Source organism: Pungitius pungitius, chromosome 2 (assembly GCF_949316345.1).
Source record: "Pungitius pungitius chromosome 2, fPunPun2.1, whole genome shotgun sequence".
In the NCBI taxonomy this organism is placed as follows: Eukaryota; Metazoa; Chordata; class Actinopteri; order Perciformes; family Gasterosteidae; genus Pungitius; species Pungitius pungitius.
This window is the reverse complement of record NC_084901.1, coordinates 1,071,464-1,098,331: the sequence shown is the minus strand read 5'-3', so window position 1 is coordinate 1,098,331 and position 26,868 is coordinate 1,071,464. Positions and strand designations below refer to the sequence as shown.

The 26,868-nt window shown below is 45.7% G+C and overlaps 3 protein-coding genes across 5 annotated transcripts; all 3 read right to left on the bottom strand.

The window, feature by feature from the left end:
* Nucleotides 1-4,551: 4,551 nt before the first annotated feature.
* Nucleotides 4,552-6,697, bottom strand: il22 (interleukin 22). Its single transcript, XM_037460478.2, has 6 exons — nucleotides 6,360-6,697; nucleotides 6,024-6,244; nucleotides 5,476-5,541; nucleotides 5,234-5,383; nucleotides 4,908-4,967; nucleotides 4,552-4,818 (listed from the first exon to the last, which is right to left on the bottom strand). Exons 2-6 carry the CDS (start codon nucleotides 6,195-6,197, stop codon nucleotides 4,711-4,713), a joined length of 558 nt encoding a protein of 185 aa, XP_037316375.2. The 5' UTR covers nucleotides 6,198-6,244; nucleotides 6,360-6,697; the 3' UTR covers nucleotides 4,552-4,710.
* Nucleotides 6,698-9,267: 2,570 nt separating this feature from the next.
* On the bottom strand, nucleotides 9,268-17,103 carry mdm1 (Mdm1 nuclear protein). 2 transcript variants are annotated; one of them, XM_037460476.2, is made up of 16 exons: nucleotides 16,915-17,103; nucleotides 16,146-16,245; nucleotides 15,955-16,065; nucleotides 14,765-14,920; nucleotides 14,591-14,673; nucleotides 14,375-14,506; nucleotides 13,843-14,007; nucleotides 13,596-13,675; nucleotides 13,466-13,508; nucleotides 10,925-11,139; nucleotides 10,727-10,846; nucleotides 10,515-10,597; nucleotides 10,337-10,395; nucleotides 10,037-10,259; nucleotides 9,624-9,686; nucleotides 9,268-9,545 (listed from the first exon to the last, which is right to left on the bottom strand). In XM_037460476.2, the coding sequence occupies exons 1-16, from the start codon at nucleotides 16,930-16,932 to the stop codon at nucleotides 9,436-9,438; spliced, it is 1,761 nt and encodes a 586-aa protein (XP_037316373.2). In that variant the 5' UTR covers nucleotides 16,933-17,103; the 3' UTR covers nucleotides 9,268-9,435. The 2 variants fall into 2 exon arrangements, with proteins under 2 accessions (XP_037316373.2, XP_037316374.2); XM_037460477.2 differs by having other exon boundaries at nucleotides 10,727-10,843.
* Nucleotides 17,104-17,521: 418 nt separating this feature from the next.
* LOC119210455 (ras-related protein Rap-1b-like) lies at nucleotides 17,522-26,741 on the bottom strand. Of its 2 annotated transcripts, none has more exons than XM_037460479.2 (8): nucleotides 26,603-26,741; nucleotides 22,898-22,974; nucleotides 22,028-22,096; nucleotides 21,722-21,778; nucleotides 20,915-21,055; nucleotides 20,366-20,509; nucleotides 20,176-20,268; nucleotides 17,522-20,105 (listed from the first exon to the last, which is right to left on the bottom strand). In XM_037460479.2, exons 2-7 carry the CDS (start codon nucleotides 22,952-22,954, stop codon nucleotides 20,182-20,184), a joined length of 555 nt encoding a protein of 184 aa, XP_037316376.1. In that variant the 5' UTR covers nucleotides 22,955-22,974; nucleotides 26,603-26,741; the 3' UTR covers nucleotides 17,522-20,105; nucleotides 20,176-20,181. The 2 variants fall into 2 exon arrangements, with proteins under 2 accessions (XP_037316376.1, XP_062415217.1); XM_062559233.1 differs by having other exon boundaries at nucleotides 22,898-22,970; nucleotides 26,603-26,722.
* Between the last annotated feature and the right edge of the window lie 127 nt (nucleotides 26,742-26,868).

The following is a 26,868-nucleotide window of genomic DNA, read 5'->3' as shown; positions in this document are numbered from 1 at the left end:
AAACACTAAAGATCCTTTGCAAAATTAAACACACTTGTTAAAACTATACACTTCTTTTTAAAAACACACTTTCAAATATGAAACACACACGTTTCACATTAGTATACTCTGTTTGCACGAGTTACACTCTACTGTGATAAACCTAAAACACTTTTAGCACTTCTACTTTCCTATGATTAGAGTAGGCTACTACATCAACAAAGTACAAATATAATGTAAATTCACCAAACACTACACAAAACCAATGTTGCTGACTGAAGATACTCATTTATTTCTCAACACGCTCAAAATGTTGACATGGAGATCCATAATACTGTAACCAAGCGTCACTTGACGTATTGTGAATAAAAAAATTAAATTAAATTAAAAAACTAGATATTGTCTCTTCGCCTAGCTGGATCTGGCCAGAGAATTTCATCAACATCGCAAGCAATGTTGTCATTAGCAAGACACCTTGGAAAGAAACGTCTTGAATGACGAATCCATCCTTGCATTGCTGCAACCTCCATCTGGTCACAGGCGTCCTCCATGGCTTGGATGAGGGGGACCTCAGCCTGGAGACGGAGATCATATACCTTCCACCGCCATGCAGAGAAAAACTCTTCTATAGGGTAGAGGAATGGAGAGTATGGTGGAAGGTATAGGACTGTGAACTGTGGATGTTGCTGAAACCAGTTCTGAACCAGAGCAGAGCGGTGGAAAGACACATTGTCCCAGACAACAATGTATTGCATTCGATCGATTTGATTTGATGCAGTCATGTTGTGCAATTGGTCCAAGAATGTAAGAATGAGTGCTGTGTTGTAAGGGCCCATATGGGCATGGCGGTGGAGGACCCCATGCTGTGTAATGGCTGCACAGAGTGTTAAATTACCCCCACGTTGCCCGGGGACATCGATGTTTCTTCCCCTCCTTCGTGTTCTCGTCAGGTTGAACCCAGCCTCATCTACGTAAATGAACTCATGCTGGATCTCCTCTCCATCCATTTGTAAAACTCTCTGAAAAACAGTGTCAGGCAAAATGGTGTAGTTCAGTGTAGATCTAGTAGACATATTACAGTAAAAGATTATGAGACAGTATGCAAGATCACACTGCTAAAGTGAATACATACCTCTGCATAATCGCCGCGCTCGTTTCACTCTTTCGGAATTGCGCTCTATAAATTTGCTTCATTTGAATATGGTTTTTTTTTAGGATGCGTGCCAGTGTTGATGTTGAGACCTGATGGATATCGTTGAAAATGGCGGGGTCATTGACAATGTTAGCTTGGAGCTGCTCGAGTGTTACAGCATTGTTGGCCAAAACCAGATTTACTATCTCCCTCGTTTGCTGTTCTGTGAACATAGGAGGTCTTCCCCTTGTCGTCCCTGACCCACAATACTATGTAGAAAAAAATTGTACAATAATTACAGTTTTTTTGGATTGCTAAAGCACAATTTTCAAAACAGGGCCCGTGTTTTCAAAACACTACACACAATTAGCACAACACTAAAGATCCTTTGCAAAATTAAACACACTTGTTAAAACTATACACTTCTTTTTAAAAAACACACTTTGTTACCATATGAAGCACACACGTTTCACATTACTATACTCTGTTTGCACGAGTTACACTCTACTGTGATAAACTTAAAACACTTTTAGCACTTCTACTTTCTTATGATTAGAGTAGGCTACTACATCAACAAAGTACAAATATAATGTAAATTCACCAAACACTACACAAGACCAATGTTGCTGATTGAAGATACTCATTTATTTCTCAACACGCCCAAAATGTTGACATGGAGATCCATAATACTGTAACCAAGCGTCACTTTACGTATTGTAAATGAAAAAAAAAACATTACATTAAAAAACTAGATATTGTCTCTTCGCCTAGCTGGATCTGGCCAGAGAATTTCATCAACATCGCAAGCAATGTTGTCATTAGCAAGACACCTTGGAAAGAAACGTCTTGAATGACGAATCCATCCTTGCATTGCTGCAACCTCCATCTGGTCACAGGCGTCCTCCATGGCTTGGATGAGGGGTACGTCAGCCTGGAGACGGAGATCATATACCTTCCACCGCCAAGCAGAGAAAAACTCTTCTATAGGGTAGAGGAATGGAGAGTATGGTGGAAGGTATAGGACTGTGAACTGTGGATGTTGCTGAAACCAGTTCTGAACCAGAGCAGAGCGGTGGAAAGACACATTGTCCCAGACAACAATGTATTGCATACGATCGATTTGATTTAATGCAGTTATGTTGTGCAATTGGTCCAAGAATGCAAGAATGAGTGCTGTGTTGTAAGGGCCCATATGGGCATGGCGGTGGAGGACCCCATGCTGTGTAATGGCTGCACAGAGTGTTATATTACCCCCACGTTGCCCTGGGACATTGACTATAGCCCTGTGGCCAATGATGTTTCTTCCCCTCCTTCGTGTTTTCGTCAGGTTGAACCCAGCCTCATCTACATAAATGAACTCATGCTGGATCTCCTCTCCATCCATTTGTAAAACTCTCTGAAAAACAGTGTCAGGCAAAATGGTGTAGTTCAGTGTAGATCTAGTAGACATGTTACAGTAAAAGATGATGAGACAGTATGCAAGATCACACTGCTAAAGTGAATACATACCTCTGCATAATCATGCCGCGCTCGTTTCACTCTTTCGGAATTGCGCTCGAAAGGCACTCTATAAATTTGCTTCATTTGAATATGGTTTTTTTTTTAGGATGCGTGCCAGTGTTGATGTTGAGACCTGATGGATATCGTTGAAAATGGCGGGGTCATTGACAATGTTAGCTTGGAGCTGCTTGAGTGTTATAGCATTGTTGGCCAAAACCAGATTTACTATCTCCCTCTCTTGCTGTTCTGTGAACATAGGAGGTCTTCCCCCTTGTCGTCCCTGACCCTCAATCCTATGTAGAAAAAAAAAACAGTATACAATAGTACAATCATTTCACAAGAAAAGGTAACAGAAGTGCTGATAGTGCATAGAATACAGTACTGTAAGCAGTTACTGAAACCATGCAGATGTTTTTGATATGATATTTTTACAATACCTATTTTCCAGTCGAAATGTTCTTATCACACTTGCCACTGTATATCGGCTTAGATTTGGCTGAACTCGCAGTCCAGCCTCCCTCAGCGTCAGGCCGTGGTTGACAACGTGGTTAACCAGTGTTACGCGGATCTCATTTGTCAGATTCGGTCCTCTTTGAGCACATGCTTGTCTTCCTCTTCCTGGTCGTTCTTCTCGTCCTCGTCCTCGTCCTCGTCCTCGTCCTGGTCCTGGTCCTGGTCCTCGTCCTCGTCCTCGTCCTGGTCCTGGTCCTTCTTCTCGTCCTCGTCCTCGTCTTTGTCTTACTCTTTCCATTGTGCTTGAAGACCGATGAACTCACCTGCTGCTTTTTATAGTGCTTATACACCTGATTGGTGTGTCTACAATTAAGCAAACAGGTGTTTGCACACCTGATGACTGTGTTGAAGCAATTGGTTGGACGGTGTGCTCATTTGACAGTCAGTGCTTTGGTATTGCAAGGACATGACTTCATGATAGATTTTTGTGTGTAACGTATGTTATGTGTGTTTAGTGTTTTGCAAATCACTGTGTGTAGAGTTTTGCAACAGGTGTGAGGTTGACAATGTGCTTATAGTTGTGCAAATATGGGCTGATGTTTTGCATCTTGAGTGCAGTGTTTTGCTAATAGTGTAATACTTTTAATTTTAGTGTGTAAGCGATCCAAAAAAACTGTAACAATAAACAAGAAAAGGTAACAGAAGTGCTGATAGTGCATAGAATACAGTACTCTAAGCAGTTACTGAAACCGTGCAGACGTTTTTGATATGATATTTTTACAATACCTATTTTCCAGTCGAAAGTCACTTGCCACTGTATATCGGCTTAGATTTGGCTGAACTCGCAGTCCAGCCTCCCTCAGCGTCAGGCCGTGGTTGACAACGTGGTCAACCAGTGTTGCGCGGATCTCATTTGTCAGATTCGGTCCTCTTTGAGCCCCTTCTTGGGTCCGCTTCCTCCTCGTCCTCGTCCTCGTCCTCGTCCTCGTCCTCGTCCTCGTCTTACTCTTTCCATTGTGCTTGAAGACCAATGAACTCACCTGCTGCGTTTTATAGTGCTTTTACACCTGACTGGTGTGTTTACAATTAAGCAAACAGGTGTTTGCACACCTGATGACTGTGTTGAAGCAATTGGTTGGACAGTGTGCTCATTTGACAGTCAGTGCTTTGGTATTGCAAGGACATGACTTCATGATAGATTTTTGTGTGTAATGTATGTTAAGTGTGTTTAGTGTTTTGCAAATCACTGTGTGTAGAGGTTGACAATGTTGTGCAAATATGGGCTGATGCTTTGCATCTTGAGTGTAATGTTTTGCTAATAGTGTAATACTTTTAGTTTATTATTATTTTAGTGTGTAAGTGATCCAAAACTGTAAAACTGTAATACTACTACTAGTACACCAGCAGAGAGACGAGCCAACGTTCATATTCAAAAGCAAATTTTATTCGTTTTCGGTGAATATCGTAACAAACAGTTTATTGAGTGTAACGTTTAAATACTGAAACTCCTTCATGATACGAAGCCATAAACACGCATCAATAAATACATAAATAACTAATCAAATTAAATACGGTATCAAAAAACTGCTCTTCAATGAAAGATCTCCATAATAAATATGAGTATAAAAGTGGTCGAAGGTGGCGAGTCAGTCGGACTTGGTGCGGTTCCTCGGCTGGATGCAGAAGTCCTGCAGGTAGGAGAACAGGATGTCCACCTCCCCCACCGCCTTGATCATCCCCTGCTCTCCGTCCATCTGAGAGACAAAGACCGCCGTTAGAGACGCAAAGATCGCTATTTAGTTCAAGACAATAAATATGTGATAGATTTAAAACCATTTCTCACCGCTTTTAACTTCCTGCGAAACTCGACAGCGTGATGATGCTCGTGGAAGTGAGTCACGTTCTGCAGGGACAGGCGGGAAGGGAAGGTTAGCGGCGGTTAGCGGCAGTTAGCGGCAGTTAGCGGCAGTTAGCGGCAGTTAGCGGCAGTTAGCGGCGGTTAGCGCTTTGCTTTGTCTGTGGCATAAGTACGAATGATGACTTAGCATAAAAGATCGGCAGCATCGGATTCATAATCTCCATTGAATCAATGTTCTCCTTCATCGCTCCAATCCCCCAATCTTCATGCTAAGCTAAGCTAGCCGGCCCAACGCCGCGTCTGACACTCACACAGCCGTGAGTCTGCAGGTCCTCGCTGACGCGGTGGAGGTCGGTCTTCAGCCGGTGCATTTTGGGGTGCATGTTGTCGCGCTGGTGCAGGATGTTGTTCAGGTAGAAGTCCAGGATGTTGGCGTGGAGGCAGCAGATCTTCAGGTGGTCCTGAGAGGCCGAGGTCAGAAGTTCAATGTTAGAATTGTTCCTTTCTTGGTAGTAACCAGGGGGGGGGGGGGGGGCTTCAAAACAACTCTCACCTGGCTGGTGTTGACTCGGGGCATCAGTCGGTGGCTGGAGTCTTCGACCGTCTGCAGGGTCTGAGCCTGGAGAGGCGGGAAAAACAGATCAATTAGCATTAGCATCAGTAATGCTAAGAAACGCTCCTCAAAGTGTTCAATTCAATTCAATTCAATTCATTTTATTTTGTATAGCCCAAAATCGCAAGTTACAAATTTGCCTCAGAGGGCTTTACAGTCTGTACACATGCAACATCCTCTGTCCCGAAACCCATCACATCGGCACAGGAAAAACTGTTAAGTGTTTAAATTTACTTTGCAGGTTCCTTTTCTACATATAAAATATATTGAATCAAATATGAAGCCTTTGAGCAAAGGAACAAACTCACGTTGCAATACAATACTGCTTACAAGTTAATGGATGAATAAAATAATAATATATAATAGTTAACATATCACAAATCTCAACTCAAAAAGTGAGATGATTAAAAATGCAAAAACTAAAAATATAACTTATTAATCCCAATAAGCAAACCAGTGTAACATTTCGTTCTAAGTTGACCACTCACATGTAGCGACACGTCGCGGACGGCCTGGTACGTCTCCTTGCTTCTCAGCGGCTGGCTGAGCGGCTTGTCCAATGGGAGCGCCGCGGCCCCGGCCCAGCCAATCAGGAGCAGCGGCACCAGGACGGCGGCGGCCGGACGGAGGAAAGAGTCGAGCGTGGCGGCGGCGGGCTTCATGGTTCAGGTGGACGAGTTAGTCGGAGTCAGAGTATTTTCTTCTTTCACTGCAAGACAGAAAACAGATTTTAGATAATTAATAAGGTTCATAAATAAAACGTTAAAGTATTAAACCACTGCATCTGTGTGTGTGTGTGTGTGTGTGTGTGTGTGTTTGCTCACCTGTCAGTGGATGCTGGTGTGAAGACTTCTGGAGCCGCGTCTTTTTATACAAATCAGTCCTCCGCCCACCGCTGCAGAAATATAGGACAGGTAACCATCAAAAAACCCCAACACACACACACACACAGACACACACACACACACGCACACACACACACACACACACGCACGGTCAGTGCTGAGCTGTTACAATCTGTGTTTACTGTCACTCACAAAGGGAGGAAATTAACAGTCAGTGACGACAAACACTAAATAATGTTTGTCAACGATTTTCTAAAAGAAAATCTACATGTACTTCTCCAGTGACATCACTTCCTCACACACACACACACACACACACACACACACACACACACACCCTCCCTAACCTCAAAAGCTAGACGAGATGTTCCATAAACTTCCCCCTTGGAAGGAAAACTCGTCCAACTCGTCCAAAAAGCCCGAGTACGTGCGTTATTATGTTTGTAATGATTAACAACAGCATCATTGTTCATCATCTAATGACAGCAGGTTAAAGCATGATGCAATACCGAAAACAAACAGAGTTTATGTTTTCAGATGCAGGATTTTCTTTTTAATGTTAATAATATTCTGCATGATTAAATAAACAAATTGAAAGCACGATTCTGAAAACAATAATGCAGCTTAGACTTCAGGGCCTCTGCTCCAAGAAGAAATCAAATCAATATGAAGTCCTTCATGCAATCTCTCCGAAGAGAGAAGTCAAGTATTACGGTGATGAAACGAAGGCTGCATAATGGTCAAAGGAGCTTAAAGCTTCTCTGGGACTCAGCATGGAGATGATGTCCCCTTTTAAATAAAGAAAAACCAGGGGACCCAGGATCGAGCCCTGTGGGACGCCACGACAGAGCATCCACTTCACGAGAGACCTTCTGCCCCCAGACGCAGTAACAGTGCCCCCCCCCCCCCCGAGTGGATCTCAGACTGACTATGGGAAGAGATTCTGTGGACCTTTGCAGCCAACCAGCGAGGAGAGGCTCTTCCTGTCACCACCAATCGATCCAAACCGAGAAAACAAACGCGTTGAGAGAGATTCATACAGCTGTAGGAAGCCAGCTGAGGAACACACCTCCATGAGGCCGTGATGATGGTGTCGTGACCTCAGACTCTGGGTGAACGTTCAATGTCACAGAGGTTTTTCCCCCCTTTTTTAAAAACACTTTTTCTATCTGGTGTCAATCTCCTGCAACATTTTGTGTTGTTAAAGGATTGAGTTTCTCTTTCTATTTTTAGGATTCATCTTGTTTGTGTGCGTGTGAATACCTCACAGACGGATACATGCGTTTCCACTGTAATCAGGTAACACAAAACAAACAGATTTTTACCGTATTTTTAAATCAATCATTCCATCACATGTCAATCAGCTGAGGCTTTCATCCAAAGCGACTTACAATAAGTGCATTTCCACCGTAGAGAACAAACTCAGAAGAACAAGAAACATGAAAGTGCAATTTCATCAAATAAGCCGATTTACAACAATCACATCAAATTGTTTCCGCTCTGATTTCTCATCAGTTGTTGCTTCTATTGCACAAAAGTAATTTCTAATATTTCTAGTGTGTCACAGAAAGCGTAATAAGACCTGTTGCAACACGCAGTGAGGAGGTGAAGTGGAGCAACCAGTGAACAGAAGGGAAACCACCAGCAACCATAATATCTTTAGTTTATACAAATGTAAGGAATACAAATTTATCTCATTTGTTCTTGTGATGTTTAGAGCATCCGTTGATTATAGGTTTTATTTATTCCGATTTATGAATGTTTGTCTTTATCTATGCGGTTTTATTCATTCTCTTGTATTTGGGGATTTTGTTCCATTCAATTAAATGTTTTACCGTAAATTAACACGTACAATATATTTAGAAATAAATAATACAAAGAGGACGTCCTTCTGTAGACTTTGAGGACAAACCTTTTGAGCATCCTGGATGTCTCCATTGGTTCAGATGATGTGTGGAATGAGGGGGGCGGAGCTAAGAGCAGCCGCAAACTCAGACGCCAATTACATGAAAAGATAAGTGAAAACTTGTGTGTATTATAGGTAATACATAAAAGAGTCAGTTTCTAAGAAGGTAAAAAATGATATTCCTGAAGATTGAATCTTCCAGACTGGACTACGGATCTTTGTTGTTCCACGGTGATGACGTCACAGGATGACATCATCACCGGAGAGAACTTTGTTCCGTCTGTCGATGCAATGAGGGGAATTTACAGTGTGTGTGTGTATGTGTGTGTGTGTAAATGTGTCAGGTTGCCAGGTGATCGGCTGTGAGAGGAAGTGATGCCGATGTTTGTTCTTTCTACATAGAATATATTTAGTGATGTTAAAAATATTACTAAAATGTACAGTACTGAAGTATATTTGAGGTACTTGTACACTCTGCTACTTCCTGCTCCAAACCTCAGAGGAACATTCTTATTTTACTTCTACATTTGTCTTCTGTCGCAGATTCAGATCAATGCAAAGATCAACAAACAGATTGAATCGAACTTCATTGATCACCATCATCTCTTTTCTATTATGTGTCTTTTATGAAAAACTCAACACATTTGTTGCCAAAGATTAAATTAAATGTGACAGTATTATTTCATATAGTCTTGAAATCTGACATCTTCACACCTCAACATTTGGGAATCAAGTAGAAAATTGTTTTATTTACATGTTATAATTACAAATGTTAAACTTGAGTCTACAGACATTAAATCAGTTATTGTGGTTCTTGTAGGTAATTTAGTTTGACGTGATGTCATTTCATAGTAAAAACTTGAATACTAAATGATTAGTTCATCAGGACGCGTTGAAGCCATTCAGAGGAAGAGAAAAGTTTTTGTGATGTCGAGAGAGAAACATCCTTCTGTCAGGAGGAAACAAACGAGAGGTCAGAGGTCAGAGGTCAACCATTTGATGCTTTATGTATCAGAGAAACTTACTACACAAACATTATGACCCAATTTATAAAAACATCTATTACTGTGTAAAAAATACATATTAAATGACGTTATTCTAACAACTGTTCAACTGATCGATGTTCTGAAAGGCCCTGGAGGTCAAAGGTCATCTCTTCCCCCAGAAGTGTTCCTGTCTCTTCTGAGCGCGCTGCAGCACGACGGAGGCCGCGGAGCAGGAGGCCGCGGAGCGCCACGACATCACCGACAGCCGGTCGTCTAGGCAACGGGAGAAAGGTTTCAAACAGTGATGACAATAATCAATAATGAAAGTCAATTCTTTTTTTAAATGCTCACCTTCATCAGAGCAGCAGCCTCCACCTGGACACCGAAGCTCCCTGAACCTCAGACCCAGCTCACCTGGGAGACCCGGACCAAGGAAGTTACTACAGGCGCAGGTGTTGCCATGGGACGTAACCGTGGTAACAAAAACCACCTTTAACCCCCTTTAACCACCCCTGTGTGTGTGTGTCTGTTTGTGGGAGATCTTGATCAAAACAAAGATAAACAAACAATCGGATCAAACAGGTTCTTTTGTGACTTGATACAAACTTCAGAAGAGACATTTTACATTTCAGCGTTTTAAATTGTTTTATTGACTTTTTTGAACGAATCAATTTGTTGATTAATATGAATTGATGGATTATAAATGTTTGGTTTTAGCTGTAGAAAACAGATCCATGAATAGTGGAATTGATCGAGTGTCTCACCGTTGTGCTGGAAGTCGGCGTTTCTCAGCGTGCCTCGGATACAGTGTGGTGGGGGCGGGGCCATGGGGGCTGTTTGCGTCGTCCTGATTGGTTTAGAGGCAGGACTGGTGGCTTGCTTGTGGTTTAGGGCGGGGCCAGTGTGGGCCTGGGCGGGGCCATTGTCAGACCACGCCTCCTTCAGTCGGACTGGCTTGTCGGCCAAGGAAACATCTGACCCACACCTCTGAAACGTAACGTATAACGTTATAGAAAGTATTATGATACAGTATAGTGATATAATATGATGTACAATAATATTACCTGTTTGTTTGGAGAAGCTTCGGCACTGCTCTTCAGTTTTCCCACCAGAATAGCTCCTCCTAGAGGTCAGAGGTCAAAAGAAACAGATACAAAAAAAACAATAAAAAGAGCGAGCCTTTCTGAAGCATCTACAGGTGTGAGGTCAGAAGGTCAGTGACTCAGAAGGCGTTGTGTGTACCGGTGGCAGGCGTGGTGAGGTCATGGTGAGTTCTCTGAACCGGTCTCATCTTCAGCCTCGGAGTCGGTAACCTTCCCTCCTCACTACAAACAAACAAACAAACAAACAAACGGACCTTGCTGTTACATGGGAGGAATAACGTCTGCACACAGACCTCCAATGTTCTTACATCATCAAAGGGGGGCTCGCTGGTTTCCTACTCAAACACCTACCTGTCGCCTTCTTCTTCTCCTTCTTCTCCTTCTTCTCCTTCTTCTCTGGTGGCCTGACCTGGAGGTGTTGGTGTGTTTCGGTGGGTGGAGCTCGTAACAGAAGGCCTCTTACTGGAGCTTCTGGAAGCACAACCACACTTCAGTGTTTCCCCTCGGTGTCCAGCTTGGGACGGCGTGGGCTCCTCTGAGCTCCCTCACCTGGCCGGGCTCAGGGCCTCCACGGGGGAGGTGCCGCTGCTGCCCGGGTCAGCGAGGAGGTCAAAGGTCAGGTGAGGCGTGGGGGGGTCTGTGGTGTCCGTCGGCTCCCACAGGACGTTGTGTTCGGACAGCAGCTGGCTCAGATGGTCTCTGTCAAAATTGGCCCCCCAGGCCCGACGGCGGTAGGACGAGGCCTTCAGCCTCAGCTCCCTCACCTGGACGGGAAGCAACCAGCGGAATTAGGCCACACCCACAGGCTGCCACTTTCAAACATCTTCATCTACATTTGGACGAAGGCGGGAAGTCAAAGCTTCAAGTGTTAAAGCTGCATTCTGTGTAGTGACCAGCAGGGGGCGACTCCTCTGCTCCCATAGACGTCTATGAGGAAATGACTCTACTTCTGTGTAGTGACCAGCAGGGGGCAACTCCTCTGCTCCCATAGACGTCTATGAGGAAATGACTCTACTTCTGTGTAGTGCCAGCAGGGGGCGACTCCTCTGCTCCCATAGACGTCTATGAGGAAATGACTCTACTTCTGTGTAGTGACCAGCAGGGGGCGACTCCTCTGCTCCCATAGACGTCTATGAGCAAATGACTCTACTTCTGTGTAGTGACCAGCAGGGGGCGACTCCTCTGCTCCCATAGACGTCTATGAGGAAATGACTCTACTTCTGTGTAGTGACCAGCAGGGGGCGACTCCTCTGCTCCCATAGACGTCTATGAGCAAATGACTCTACTTCTGTGTAGTGACCAGCAGGGGACGACTCCTCTGCTCCCATAGACGTCTATGAGCAAATGACTCTACTTCTGTGTAGTGACCAGCAGGGGGCGACTCCTCTGCTCCCATAGACGTCTATGAGGAAATGACTCTACTTCTGTGTAGTGACCAGCAGGGGGCGACTCCTCTGCTCCCATAGACGTCTATGAGCAAATGACTCTACTTCTGTGTAGTGACCAGCAGGGGGCGACTCCTCTGCTCCCATAGACGTCTATGAGGAAATGACTCTACTTCTGTGTAGTGACCAGCAGGGGACGACTCCTCTGCTCCCATAGACGTCTATGAGCAAATGACTCTACTTCTGTGTAGTGACCAGCAGGGGGCGACTCCTCTGCTCCCATAGACGTCTATGAGGAAATGACTCTACTTCTGTGTAGTGACCAGCAGGGGGCGACTCCTCTGCTCCCATAGACGTCTATGAGCAAATGACTCTACTTCTGTGTAGTGACCAGCAGGGGGCGACTCCTCTGCTCCCATAGACGTCTATGAGGAAATGACTCTACTTCTGTGTAGTGACCAGCAGGGGGCGACTCCTCTGCTCCCATAGACGTCTATGAGCAAATGACTCTACTTCTGTGTAGTGACCAGCAGGGGACGACTCCTCTGCTCCCATAGACGTCTATGAGCAAATGACTCTACTTCTGTGTAGTGACCAGCAGGGGGCGACTCCTCTGCTCCCATAGACGTCTATGAGGAAATGACTCTACTTCTGTGTAGTGACCAGCAGGGGGCGACTCCTCTGCTCCCATAGACGTCTATGAGGAAATGACTCTACTTCTGTGTAGTGACCAGCAGGGGGCGACTCCTCTGCTCCCATAGACGTCTATGAGGAAATGACTCTACTTCTGTGTAGTGACCAAGTCTTCTTCAATGCAGCATGATGTTCATTTAGTAAATTATTGCAGCATTAGGGCTCCTGTTCTTAGGGCTGAGAAGCATTATCAGGACAACAGTGTTTTATCGACGTAGCGATGCTGTTGAGCAGCATTTTTGGTTTTGAGGGAACAAAAACACAGAAACAGCTAAACTGATAAGGATTGTTGTGATTCGTATCGCTGGCAGCGTTGCACAACGAGGCGTGAAAGTGCTCTCATTGGTTTCAGAGGTTGCAGAGGATGCTTCACTCGCTGAAGTTTCCTAAATATCTGCTGATTTCAGGCAGAAAGCAGATTCATCTCGAAGAAGCAGCCCCCTCCCCACCCCCCCCCGCCCCCCCCCCGAAACCCTTCAGCTGGTGGGAACCTTCGTGTGTGAATAGCAGTGGGCTGTTTCCCTGAAATGAAGCTGTGTGGTTTGATGGCTGACACGCTGCTTTTCCATGAGCAGCAGCGCGGCTAACTGTTAGCGGGCAGCGTTTGATCAAAACCCCCGACGACCACATCAATCAAAGTGATCAGATGACCTCCATTCTGCACGGCTCAGAGCGCAGGTGATGATCTGCAACATTACAGGGATCAATATTCACCACAATGGGTACTTTTACTTTGCAGTACTTCAAGATATAGGACAGGTAACCATCAAAAAACCCCAACACACACACACATTTGGAGCTAATAAGGATAAAAAGGGAGTGTTTCTAAACTGTGGAATTTATTCTTTTCCAAGTCAAAGTTCTGAGTACTTCTCAGCTAGCGCTAGCTTAGCAGTTTCCCCCACTTCCATCCTAATGCTAAGCTAGGCTAAGTAAAAGTGCAACATCTCATTTGGCTTGCAGCTTCATACGGGAAATAGCACCCCCCCCCTCGATTAGTCTGAACTCTGACCTGCAGGGCGTCGCCATCCGTGGCTCCGCCTCCCTCTGGGATCCTGTGGAGGGGAAAACAAAAAGCTCCTCATACTCTGTCGGACAGACATTATTAAACATGACACACACACACACACACACACACACACCTGGGATCATTATTTGGAGCGGGGATATCCTCTCTGGGGCGGGTCTTCCTCATTGACTCCTCCCTCCTCTTTTTGTTGGTCTGAAGATGAGGAGACTTCTGTCAGGACTTTTATTGTGAAAAGCTAAATGACATCAGGAAGAGCAGACGCACTATGGTTCAAAAGTTCCATCAATGCATCACAAACCAAACCGAGTTTTCTTACTATATTATACAGTGTGTGTGTGTGTGTGTGTGTGTGTGAGTACCATGTGCACGTGGAACAGCGGGGCTCTCTGATGATGCTCCAGGTGTTCCCGGAGGCGGGGCTCGGGTGGGGGGGCCAGACCCCGGAAGCTGCGCCTATACTCCGTTTCCAAGGTAATGGGGTGTTTCTTAAAGGGCGGCACACACCTGCTGCCGGAGTAGAGCATCTGCAGAGAGGGTCAAAGGTCAGCTACGGTTATTTGTAGTGTGAACAAATGAACATTTTCATCATTTACAGATTCTACATGCATCTTACTGTCAATTTATATAGATATATAATTTATATAATGTTTTGTTTACAGATTTTGCAGTTTTCTTTAGTCTAAGTACTAGTGAGAAATGAACTAGTTACATCCTTAACCAGAAGTGATGCTGTGCTTCCAAAACAGCAGTCGACCTCTCCATCTAGTGGATCCACAGCAGTACTACCACTACTACTACAGGAGTATATAATGATATATATATGTAGGGCAGATACTACATTAAGTCTCCCTCTGGATTCACAGTATTATTATCATCACTATAATTGTGTACCTGTTCTGCAGCCAGTATGGGAGAAGCTGCAGTTGCAGGTTTCTTCCAGCCGAACTGTCTGCGGTACTCTGACCGTTGAATTCCTGACCTTTGACCTTTAAGTCCCGCCCTCCAGCGCAGAGCATGCTGAACCTGCGACACAAATGAAGGTGAGTCTAACAGAGACACACCTGTGTTGGAGGAGGTGAATCTGTACACGGCTACATTTTGGCTGACCTCCTTGGCCTGTCCGTCAGGCGCCGCTGTCAGAGGTTGGCTCGGCTGGGGTTGGCTGTCGAGCTCGGAGAGGCGGGGCTTTGCTGAGGGGACAGCAAAAGCATAAATACTCTGAATATTTGTAGACTATAAGTGAGACAATAACAAAAGCAGATTTATGCCATATGTATTCACCAGATTTTCCAGCAGCTCCTGGCTCGACTGATCCAGGGTCTGCAGCGGGTCCCATGTCCTGCGTCCCCGATCCGGGGTCGGCTCGTGGTCCGGGGGGTGTCGGAGGGTTACGCTCCAGGGCCGTCTTCTTCCTGTGAGCTGAGAGACTCTTAGAGGCTGGTGATGAAGGAGGAGGACACTTGTTACCTCACATGCTAACATGTATGGAATGCCGTTTTAGTCAAAATTAAATAAATGAACAAATACACGGTAATGCATAATGACACTGCATTTCATAATAAATAAATGAATAAAAACACGGTAATGCATAATGACACTGCATTTCATAATAAATAAATGAATAAAAACACGGTAATGCATAATGACACTGCATTTCATAATAAATAAATGAATAAAAACACGGTAATGCATAATGACACCGTAATGCATAATGACCCAGTATTTCATTTCACGTTCTTATATGCAAATCAGGGGGCGTGGCTATCTATCACATTCAGAACAGACAACGGAGACGTGTGCAAAAAGGGCTGGCTAAGGCAGTGTTTCTCAACTGGTGGGCCGTTTGTCTAGAGCTGCCGAAGTCGGAACCGCAAGCCCTAGTACTTCCAGAAAACCCTCAATATGTGTCAAAATAGTATCTGCAGATAACCCATGTTGATCGATTTGATCCGCTAATGCTAGCATGCTATCTCGGAGCCCACCGATGTCTTCCATTATGTCAACACTCTCACGTCCCTTAGCCCAGTAGTTCTCAACTTGTCTGGCTCCGGGACCCACTTTTACCCCTTAATGACAAGCGGCGACCCAATTCGATCGGGGGGGGGGGGGGGGGGGGGGGGTGCTTCCGCGTTCGCTAGCGGTGTCGACGTCACACGGCTCTGTCGTCTGTTCTGAATGTGATAGATAGCCACGCCCCCTGATTTGCATATAAGAACGTGAAATGAAATACTGTGTCATTATGCATTACCGTGTTTTTATTCATTTATTTATTATGAAATGCAGTGTCATTATGCATTACCGTGTTTTTATTCATTTATTTATTATGAAATGCAGTGTCATTATGCATTACCGTGTATTTGTTCATTTATTTAATTTTGACTAAAACGGCATTCCATAAACATGAGCATTGTAGCACGCTAACCAGTAGCTCTTAATGTATGTTTAGAACATGTGTAATAGAGGTTTCCCACCAGCAGGAGGTGCACCGGGCTCAGGGAGGCAGTTCTGTGGATCCGGAGGACCAGCAGGACCAGCAGGACCGAGCCTTTTACGCCGCTGGAGAGCCGGTTCTCTGCAGATACCTGACAGGCAGACGGACAAAATGAACAAAGACAGAGGAGACTACGGTTTGTCCAATCAGAGCCCGTTGGAGGGTTCCTACCCATCTGGTCGGAGCGCAGACCGGCCAATGGGGCGCTGCGCTGAGGACACACACTTCTGGACCGGGGGGCCCTGAAGCTCTTCTGGTATTCACTGGGACACTGAAACAAACACACAATCGGCTGATGCTGTGTTGTGAGACTTCATGAATCCAACTAGTCGCTGCTGAATATTGGTCAAATTAAACTTAATGTCAAAGAAGCGGTTTAAAAAATGACATCATTAATATTTCCATTAAACAATCAAAAGCAGCTAGAAAAACAAAATAATGTTGGTCTTGATAATTACTTTGTTATTGCAATAATATCTATTAGCTATACATGTGTGTATAACATTGTACTTCTACTAAACTATATCCCCAGGCTACATATAGTACTTTAAGAGGTGCTTTAAGTACTTGTGCTATACTATATCCCAGAGCTACACATAGTACTTTCAGTAGATTATATCCCAGAGGTATACTTGAAGCACTTGTACTGTTAAATGAACACCGTCTAACGTCACTGCAGTACAATCCAGAATGGAGAACACCTGTTAGCTGGATTAGCTCGTTAACGTTACATCCGATTACATCCTATTAATCTCTGCGGTGTCCCGCACGGTTCTGTCCGGTACACCGGGACCGGGACCCGTGCACCGGGGGACAAAGCGGCCACTTTTAGTCCCAACCCGCCTTGAATATCGCAGTGAGAAGACGTCGGCTACGTAGCGTTAGCTAGGCTCGCTAGCATCCGTTCGTTGGGCTAGCTATGCTAACACCTGTTGCTTACCTTGAAGCGGGCGGTCATGGCGCTTCCGCCACCGACGAAACACCGCGAGAAGTCGCTCCTTCGTCATCGCTTGGACTTCGTTAACTAGCTGGTTGATGGAGCTCCACCCGTTAACCAGGTGGACCGGTACGCGAGGCGGCTGCGCCCCAGCTCCGGTCACAGGAACGGGCGGCCGCCGTTGCCATGGCAGCTCAGCGTCCGGCGTGACGTCACTTTCTTCGTTCCGTTTACACATGAAATAAAGACCCCTCAAAATAGTCATTTCCCCCCCGAAAGACCTAAGGCAATAACAGGGGTGGTAAATATTTGAATAATAATAATGAGCCCTTTTGCAAATACAAATAATGGCCCCTCAAAAACCAGAATAAAATAATTATAATTACTGTCTAACGACCCGATAAGTAATCATTCTAAAGCCTAAAAAAATACAGTAATATAAATGTAGTTATTTTAATGATAACCCCTCAACAACATTAACAAACCAACAGTGAATATTTTGAGGATTTTAGTCGATATAGATTTTGTTTTTGTCAAACTATATTAACATTTCCATCTATGCTTAGTGTGTCTCTAAATCTAATCCAGAATGAGTCCACATCACTGTTGCTGTTACAAAATCGCACCACTTTTATTCATTTAAGGCTTTTTAGTTTTTAGTTTACATTTGGCTTCCCCCCCCCTCAGGCTTTCTGTACGGGAAGAAACCAGTTCAGACCAATCTTTTCCCAGTTAAAACTCCGAGATGATTCAGCAGACTGGAAACGGGAATTCAACCAGGTGTTTGCACTGGCTGAACTGGTTCCTTTTACATTTCACTGGTCATGCCATACAGAGAAAATGAAGCAGATTATTTCAGTAATGTAAAATCATTTCTTCTTTAAATGACTCAGTTTGCCTTTTGGCTGCGGTCGCATTCGTCCCTTCGGTGCGACTTCTGAACGTTTTACAGAAACTAAGATGGGAAGAGCTTAAATCTCTTCAGAAATAGGTCCAGGGTGCATTTAGCCTAGCTTAGCACAAAGAATGAAAGCAGAGGGAAACCGCTAGCCTCGCTGTAAAAAAGTGAAAAAATACACAATAACGTTTGTCAGACAACCTCGAGAGAACCATCGGGATCCTTTGGACAATTTGTATGAAAGGTGGAGCGAGAAAGTTTGAACGTCACAATCTCAACACCGGGAACGTCTTCGAGGGCCGACCCTCCCAAAGTGGAACGTTGTGAAAGAATGTCTGACAACCGAGCATCCTGAGGCCTCTGGATCTGCCCAACCTTCTTCACACATGCAGACACACACACACAAGTTTGGGCTGAGCTGTCAATCATCACTGCCACAGAAGTCACAATGAACTGACGAATGCTCCGCAGGTACAAACACCGGAAGCCAAAGAGGTCGCAGGCGCTGATTTGATTGGCTGAGGACAGGTGGGACATCTAGGAGTCATGATGTGAGTTTCCCCGAAAAGTGTCACTGGCCTGCCTATTTGTTAGCATGCTAGCGTGTTAGCATGGAACCAGTTTTTTCATTTGCAATGATGCATCACAGCTGCAAGCAGACCCTTCGGCCCGCTGGGCATGCAAACAGTCGCAGCGCCCCCCGGAGGTCAGACTGAGAACTGACAAACATCAACATGCTACATGACGGTGTACTGCGGGATACCGGATACTGACGGTTAGGGTCAGTACTACGTCCCGGTAGTACAACACTGCACAGCAGTACTCACAGTGGTCACTGAGCCTCACATTTCACACAAAGACAGGTAAGCAAAACGTTCCTTTTTTTTGTGGCTGATGCTTCACAGGCCACGCCCACAAATATATTAGGGGGCGGGGCTTCCGCTTTTAAGCCAGCATACTACGGCCTCTCGGGCGCTTTCAATGGCCGCTACTGTTAAAAAAGAAACACTGACGGAAGAGGGCGTCCATGCTAACACTTTAGCTACCGCTGCGCCCAGTGTATGCTAACGTGGTAGCATTGAGTATTACAGCACTTCCCTCTCGATTGAGTTAACATTCAGGTAACAGTTTGATTTATAATCACATCAACAACACCTGTTGGCTGCCCGACAGAACACACACACACACACACACACACACACACACACACACACACACACACACACACACACACACACACACACACACACACACACACACACACACACACACACACACACACACACACACACACACACACACACACACACACACACACGACCAGTGTGAGTCTGCTGACTAAGGCAACATGTCCACCCTGAGCAGGTCTGGAGTCAGCTCGCCGCGCTGCTACGCTAACGGTTAGCACAGGTGCACGGCAGGTGGCATTTGTTCACTTTAAGTGGCCTTGTTAGCTTCACCAAATATATCTGACATTGGCTGTTTCCATACTCAAGTTTTATTTTGATGTTTGGAAACGCATCGCTGTTTACAAGCGCCATGTTTAGCTTTGTTAGCTTTTCCATGTTGACACTCCACAAGGAGAGCGTTAGCATAGTTAGCATTCTGTCCTCCTGAGGAATGTATTTAAAATACTCACACCTGACAAAACGCTGCGATGCTAACCAGAGCGCCTCAACCTACGTAAGCGTAATTAAAGCTGTGGCAATAAGCATATTTGGAAAGTTAGCATTTTCTCTAGATTTTGCCAAGCTGTCGGCTAGCTTAAGTAAGCGGCGCGCGGCGAGCTGACCACCTGACCTGCTGCACCCGCTAACCCCCCGGACCCCGCAAAATTAAAAACATTAACTGACTTTTATATATTTTTTTCCACACATAATCATAATAATACAAATAATAATCACTGAATGGATCCACAGGTTCAGGCCAGTTGGAAAAAAAATGAACACGTCAAATTAAAGGCAAAGGCGGCAAAGTGGCCTAGCAGAGAGCATGATGGGAAATGGGCAGTTGTTTGGACAACCCCCCCCCCCCCATCCCATCCCTCCATTTCAATATCTTCATCATCATCATCATGGCCGGTTGCAGTCTTTTGGAGTTTGGTTCCAGTGTTTCCAAGGCAACAGTCTGTTTGGACTGCGAGGTGAACAGGGATGGGAAGTGTGGTCGTCACGGCAACGGGGTTCAGGGGTGGCTGACGTTGATGGTGATGTGGGTTGTGTTAAAAGGGGGAGGGGGGTTGGCCAGCTGGAAGATGTCCTGTGATTGGTTGGTTGTCGGTCAGGTTGGCGGGAAACTTGAGAGAGAAGATCAATTAAATATTCACACTTGAGTTCATTTCAATCAATGTATTAAAAGACACGTACCTGTTATTAGAGAAGTTGGCAGTTGGACTTTTTGCGAGTTTTCCCTTGAACTGGACTCTTCCTGTTGATCTGTCGCACGAGGTCATAGAAGATCTGCATGTACACATAAACATTAATATAACCCGTTAACAAACATGCGCAAGACCCTCTGAGTCATGTGTGCGTGCGTGCGGGGGGGGGGGGGGGTCACCTCGTTCACGTTGATCTTGCTCTTGGCCGAAGTCTCCAGGAAGGCGCAGGAGTTCCACTGGCGGGCGAGGCCGATGCCTGACTCCTTGGCGACGACCCGCTCCACCTCCAGGTCGCACTTATTCCCCACGAGGATCATGGGAACCTGCGGCATTTTGAGCCTACGTTAGCTTAGCCTAGCCTAGCACTGATTGGGTGGACGTTTCAAAAGGAGCAGGCGCTTTTGCTCTGGTAGGTAACACCAGAGGTGTATCTTCACTGTGAGGTTCTGCAGGTAACTGCAGTACCACAACGCGACCAGCAGGAGTCACCCATCGACCTCTCATGAGGTCACCATAGAGACGTCACTATGAACAGACTAATCCAATAATAATTTATAACAATTATCTAGTTACATCAGTTGGAGGTTACAACTGGAAATGTGATGACTTTTACACATTTGGACAAAATGGTTCAAAAACTAAATGTTAAATTCTTAAATTTGTGGTATTGATTTTTCCACTAACAGAGCAAAAAGTGTGTGAGAGTGTGTGAGTGTGAGGGGTCGTACGTCCTCGGTGTCCTTCACTCGGAGGATCTGCTCCCGGAGGTCCTGAAGGTCATTGAAGGTCGACTGAGCCGTGATGGAGTAGACGAGAGCGAAGCCCTGACCGTTCTTCATGTACAGGTCTCTCATCGCCGTGAACTGCTCCTGCAGACAGACAGGTGGACAGGGAGAGAGACAGGTGGTCAAAGAGACAGACAGGTGGACAGGGAGAGAGACAGGTGGTCAAAGAGACAGACAAGTGGACAGGGAGAGAGACAGGTGGTCAAAGAGACAGACAGGTGGACAGGGAGAGAGACAGGTGGTCAAAGAGACAGACAAGTGGACAGGGAGAGAGACAGGTGGTCAAAGAGACAGACAGGTGGACAGGGAGAGAGACAGGTGGTCAAAGAGACAGACAGGTGGACAGGGAGAGAGACAGGTGGTCAAAGAGACAGACAGGTGGACAGGGAGAGAGACAGGTGGTCAAAGAGACAGACAAGTGGACAGGGAGAGAGACAGGTGGTCAAAGAGACAGACAGGTGGACAGGGAGAGAGACAGGTGGTCAAAGAGACAGACAAGTGGACAGGGAGAGAGACAGGTGGTCAAAGAGACAGACAGGTGGACAGGGAGAGAGACAGGTGGTCAAAGAGACAGACAGGTGGACAGGGAGAGAGACAGGTGGTCAAAGAGACAGACAGGTGGACAGGGAGAGAGACAGGTGGTCAAAGAGACAGACAAGTGGACAGGGAGAGAGACAGGTGGTCAAAGAGACAGACAGGTGGACAGGGAGAGAGACAGGTGGTCAAAGAGACAGACAAGACGGGTCTTACTGTCCCTGCTGTGTCCAGGATCTCCAGCATACATTGTTGTCCATCCACCTCGACTTGCTGCACAGAGACAAAGATTCACTCAGATATTTAAAACATGTGATATTTTATACATTTATATTTCATAACTGAATCGTTTTACATAAAGCCTTAAAATCGCCCAGTTTTAATTACGTTGACTTGTGGTTTTCATTGATTGTTTATATTCTTTCTCCTCTTTTGTGCAGCCTGATATGTCCTTAGCTAGCGGCTAATGTTAGCATCTCGTGTCCCATCAGGAGAGACACAGGCGGGCTGAAGCTGTCTCACCTTCCTGTAGGAGTCCTCTATCGTCGGGTCGTATTTCTCCACAAAGATCCCCTGGACAAACTGGACGGTCTGGAGAGGGACAGACAGGCAGAGGGACAGACAGACAGACAGGCAGAGGGACAGACAGACAGACAGGCAGAGGGACAGACAGACAGACAGGCAGAGGGACAGACAGGCAGAGGGACAGACAGGCAGAGAGAAGTAGGCCAGTCCGGTTAATGGAACTTCTGTTCTCATTGGAAGTCACTAGAATGGAATTAATGGGACACACTGACACGTCTCCATTATACACCGACTGAAGCACTTCATTGTAGTGTGTGTGTGTGTGTGTGTGTGTGTGTGTGTGTGTGTGTGTGTGCTGCATCCAGCAGTGTTATATATTTGGATCCTTTTGGAGTTGAGGCCTCAAAGTGAAGCAGTGACCAAATCAACTTATTATTTTGAAATAAAATAAATCTGCGAGGTAAATATAAATGTAATAACTTAATAAATTGGGATAGATTTTGTAATTGGATGAGTTTCTTCCAAAAGGTTTTGATTATTATATTACGTTACATTACATGTTATTTACGCTTTTATCCAAAGCGACGTACATTGCATCATAACCCGTGCATTACATTTTTTGCCTGGGGAGCAGTTGGGGGTCAGGGGTCTTGCTCAGGGACACTTGGACACGGCACATGGGGCAGCTGGGATTCGTACCACCAAACTTGCGGCCCCCAGCGCACTGCACTACTCGCCATGCGCCACCATCGCCACTGTAGTATCTCAATTATAATGTACTTCTATTTAAAGCAGCATTGATAAATATCAGTGAATGTCTTTCATATTTCTATTTAACGAGATGAAGTTTGCTGAAGATTTACTTACCAGAGCCGACTTTCCAACTCCTCCTGATCCTAAAACTACCAATTTGTATTCACGCATCCTGTCTGTCTGTCTGTCTGCTGGGAGAGAGACAGAAGGACAGAGAGACAGAGAGACAGGACAGAGACAGGACAGAGACAGATTACTTAAATGTAAACATTCAATCTGATGTATTCTTAATTCAATACTGAATCATTTCCAAGTGTTTGATGAGATCAAAACACCAACCGAGGTACACAGCCCACAATTACCCAGCATTCATCTGGTTGTGTGTTCATGAAAAACAGAGGAAGGTCACGTGATCACGCACAGCGGTGGAATTCTTCCTGGTTACTGTTGCTAGGTGCCCTCATGTGGGCTTTTACATACTGGTCATGCCTCGCTGTGTTTGCTGTTGCAGCAACAAGACACACACGCACGCGCACTAGGGGTTACCATGGTGATGAGCAGAGAGTGGGTGTGGTTAAGTGAGTGACATCAGGACCAAAACATTAACATCTCTCACTTATCATTCTGACAAATTGCCATTTGTGTTATTTTCCCCAGAATGCAATGGTGTGTCTGAACCCTTTCATACTTTCACTTCACAGAAGGAAGGATGGCGCCAATCGGGTTGCTATGGTGACGCAAATTCCTATTCATTCTATTTTAATACAGATGTCTACTTTCAAGTAAACAATCCAGAGGATGAAAGGACAAAACTAAAAAATGACAAAGAAGAAGTAGTGTCTCTGCTGTAGTGTCTCTGCTGTAGTGTCTCTGCTGTAGTGTCTCTGCTGTAGTGTCTCTGCTGTAGTGTCTCTGCTGTAGTGTCTCTGCTGTAGTGTCCCTGCTGTAGTGTCCCTGCTGTAGTGTCTCTGCTGTAGTGTCTCTGCTGTAGTGTCTCTGCTGTAGTGTCTCTGCTGTAGTGTCTCCTCAGTGTCTCTGCTGTAGTGTCTCTGCTGTAGTGTCTCTGCTGTAGTGTCTCTGCTGTAGTGTCTCTGCTGTAGTGTCTCCTCAGTGTCTCTGCTGTAGTGTCTCTGCTGTAGTGTCTCTGCTGTAGTGTCTCTGCTGTAGTGTCCCTGCTGTAGTGTCTCTGCTGTAGTGTCTCTGCTGTAGTGTCTCTGCTGTAGTGTCTCTGCTGTAGTGTCTCTGCTGTAGTGTCCCTGCTGTAGTGTCTCTGCTGTAGTGTCTCTGCTGTAGTGTCTCTGCTGTAGTGTCTCTGCTGTAGTGTCTCTGCTGTAGTGTCTCCTCAGTGTCTCTGCTGTAGTGTCTCTGCTGTAGTGTCTCTGCTGTAGTGTCTCTGCTGTAGTGTCTCCTCAGTGTCTCTGCTGTAGTGTCTCTGCTGTAGTGTCTCTGCTGTAGTGTCTCTGCTGTAGTGTCTCCTCAGTGTCTCTGCTGTAGTGTCTCTGCTGTAGTGTCTCTGCTGTAGTGTCTCTGCTGTAGTGTCTCCTCAGTGTCTCTGCTGTAGTGTCTCTGCTGTAGTGTCTCTGCTGTAGTGTCTCCTCAGTGTCTCTGCTGTAGTGTCTCTGCTGTAGTGTCTCTGCTGTAGTGTCTCTGCTGTAGTGTCTCTGCTGTAGTGTCTCCTCAGTGTCTCTGCTGTAGTGTCTCTGCTGTAGTGTCCCTGCTGTAGTGTCTCTGCTGTAGTGTCTCTGCTGTAGTGTCTCTGCTGTAGTGTCTCTGCTGTAGTGTCTCTGCTGTAGTGTCTCCTCAGTGTCTCTGCTGTAGTGTCCCTGCTGTAGTGTCCCTGCTGTAGTGTCTCTGCTGTAGTGTCTCCTCAGTGTCTCTGCTGTAGTGTCTCTGCTGTAGTGTCTCTGCTGTAGTGTCTCTGCTGTAGTGTCTCTGCTGTAGTGTCTCTGCTGTAGTGTCTCCTCAGTGTCTCTGCTGTAGTGTCTCTGCTGTAGTGTCTCTGCTGTAGTGTCTCCTCAGTGTCTCTGCTGTAGTGTCTCTGCTGTAGTGTCCCTGCTGTAGTGTCTCTGCTGTAGTGTCTCTGCTGTAGTGTCTCTGCTGTAGTGTCTCTGCTGTAGTGTCTCCTCAGTGTCTCTGCTGTAGTGTCTCTGCTGTAGTGTCTCTGCTGTAGTGTCTCCTCAGTGTCTCTGCTGTAGTGTCTCTGCTGTAGTGTCCCTGCTGTAGTGTCTCTGCTGTAGTGTCTCTGCTGTAGTGTCTCTGCTGTAGTGTCTCTGCTGTAGTGTCTCCTCAGTGTCTCTGCTGTAGTGTCTCTGCTGTAGTGTCTCCTCAGTGTCTCTGCTGTAGTGTCTCTGCTGTAGTGTCTCTGCTGTAGTGTCTCTGCTGTAGTGTCTCCTCAGTGTCTCTGCTGTAGTGTCTCTGCTGTAGTGTCCCTGCTGTAGTGTCCCCCTCAGTGGACACCTGTTCTACTTCTTCACGTTGTCTTTGTTAACTATGGTTCTTGTATATTTATATAAATGTGTGAACAACAAAGATGACTCTGATTATTCTTTCTAAAACCTGATTGATTTACCATCACAGAATATATTTACATTTTAACCTCGTGAAGATCAAACGTTTACTAAAAAGAAATAGTCAATGTTAAATAATGCACCGTTTGTATATAATATGAACTATAATGACATTAATATCTATTCATCGGATATTTCATTTACACATCGTAGTCCTCTAGAAGAGGTGCTTTGTTCAAAGTGATTAATATCCTCAAAAAGCTTTTTGTTAAAGCTCGTTTTAATGATCAATTCCTCTGAGAGATGCCCTTAGATTGATCCTTTTATCGGACTAAAATTTCTCACTTACAAGTGCCTGAAAACAAAGAAGCAGAATATATTTCTTATATATATATATATATATTGATTTCAGGCAAAGCTTCGTTTAACGGATCCCAAAGTTTAGAAGACATCTATGATACATTTATTATATATCAAACAGGTGGTCACGTGACTGTCCTGGATTTAAATCAATCAGTCAGATGATCTCTGTAGTAATCAAGTATTAATAATCAATCACTCAAAGCAGCGTGATGTTCATCTACTAAAGTAAAGTTGATGGAGAAGAAACACAGTATTGACAGGCCCCACCTAGTTGTGGTTGACTAAGGGGACGCGCGTGTGTGTGTGTGTGTGTGTGTGTGTGTGTGTGTGTGTGTGTGTGTGTGTGTGTGTGTGTGTGTGTGTGTGTGTGTGTGTGTGTGTTATTTATCAAGGCTTGGTTTGATTCTGACTCTAAATCAAACCAGGCCTTGTCCATACACGACAGACAGTGGGACAGACAGACAGGATCAACGCAGTCTGCGTTAAGTTACTTCCTCTCTTCTTTTCCTCCAGCAGAGCAGCGGGAGTTCTGCAGCTCCGCGGCCGCCTCACGCTGCTCCCTACCCGGCCAAACCTGGCGGCAGGGCCCCGCTGGAGGAACCGAGCGGGGGGCGGAAGTGTCAAGCGGGGATCTTTAAACGGCGTGCAGACGGACGGACACACCGCCGCCATGTTGTTAGCTCCGCTGTCTGTCACACACACAGTATCACCCCCACGGAGCTGTCTGTCTGCCTCTGCGTCCGCCTGTCTGTCTGTCCGCCGGTCGCTTCCGCACACCCTGCCCGGCCCGGCCCGGCCCGGCTCGACTCGGCACCAGCCTGTCGTCGCCCCCCCCCGACGTGAACCCCATCTGTCCCGGTCCGCCCCGTGTTAAGCTACATCTACGTGATGGAGGGATTAAATAAAAGGGAGGGAAAGAAGGAAAAGAGAGAAATGCCGCGGTACTTACAGTCATCCACCCGTCCGTCCGCCCGCTTCGCTGCTCTCGCTCTCGCTCTCTCTCTCTCCCGCTCTCTCTCTACGTCGCTCTACCAGAGCCGCTCCCTCCTGCCGCCGCGGCGCGTTGACGTCAAGTTCCACGTAGTGAACGTCAGTGCTTCTGGGGAACCCTTTCACAATAAAAGAACAACATAAATAGTACAAATGGAAAATCCTATTGAAAGGATTCTCACGATGCTAAAATATTATTTTTGGAACCTCCACTAATTTGGCGTA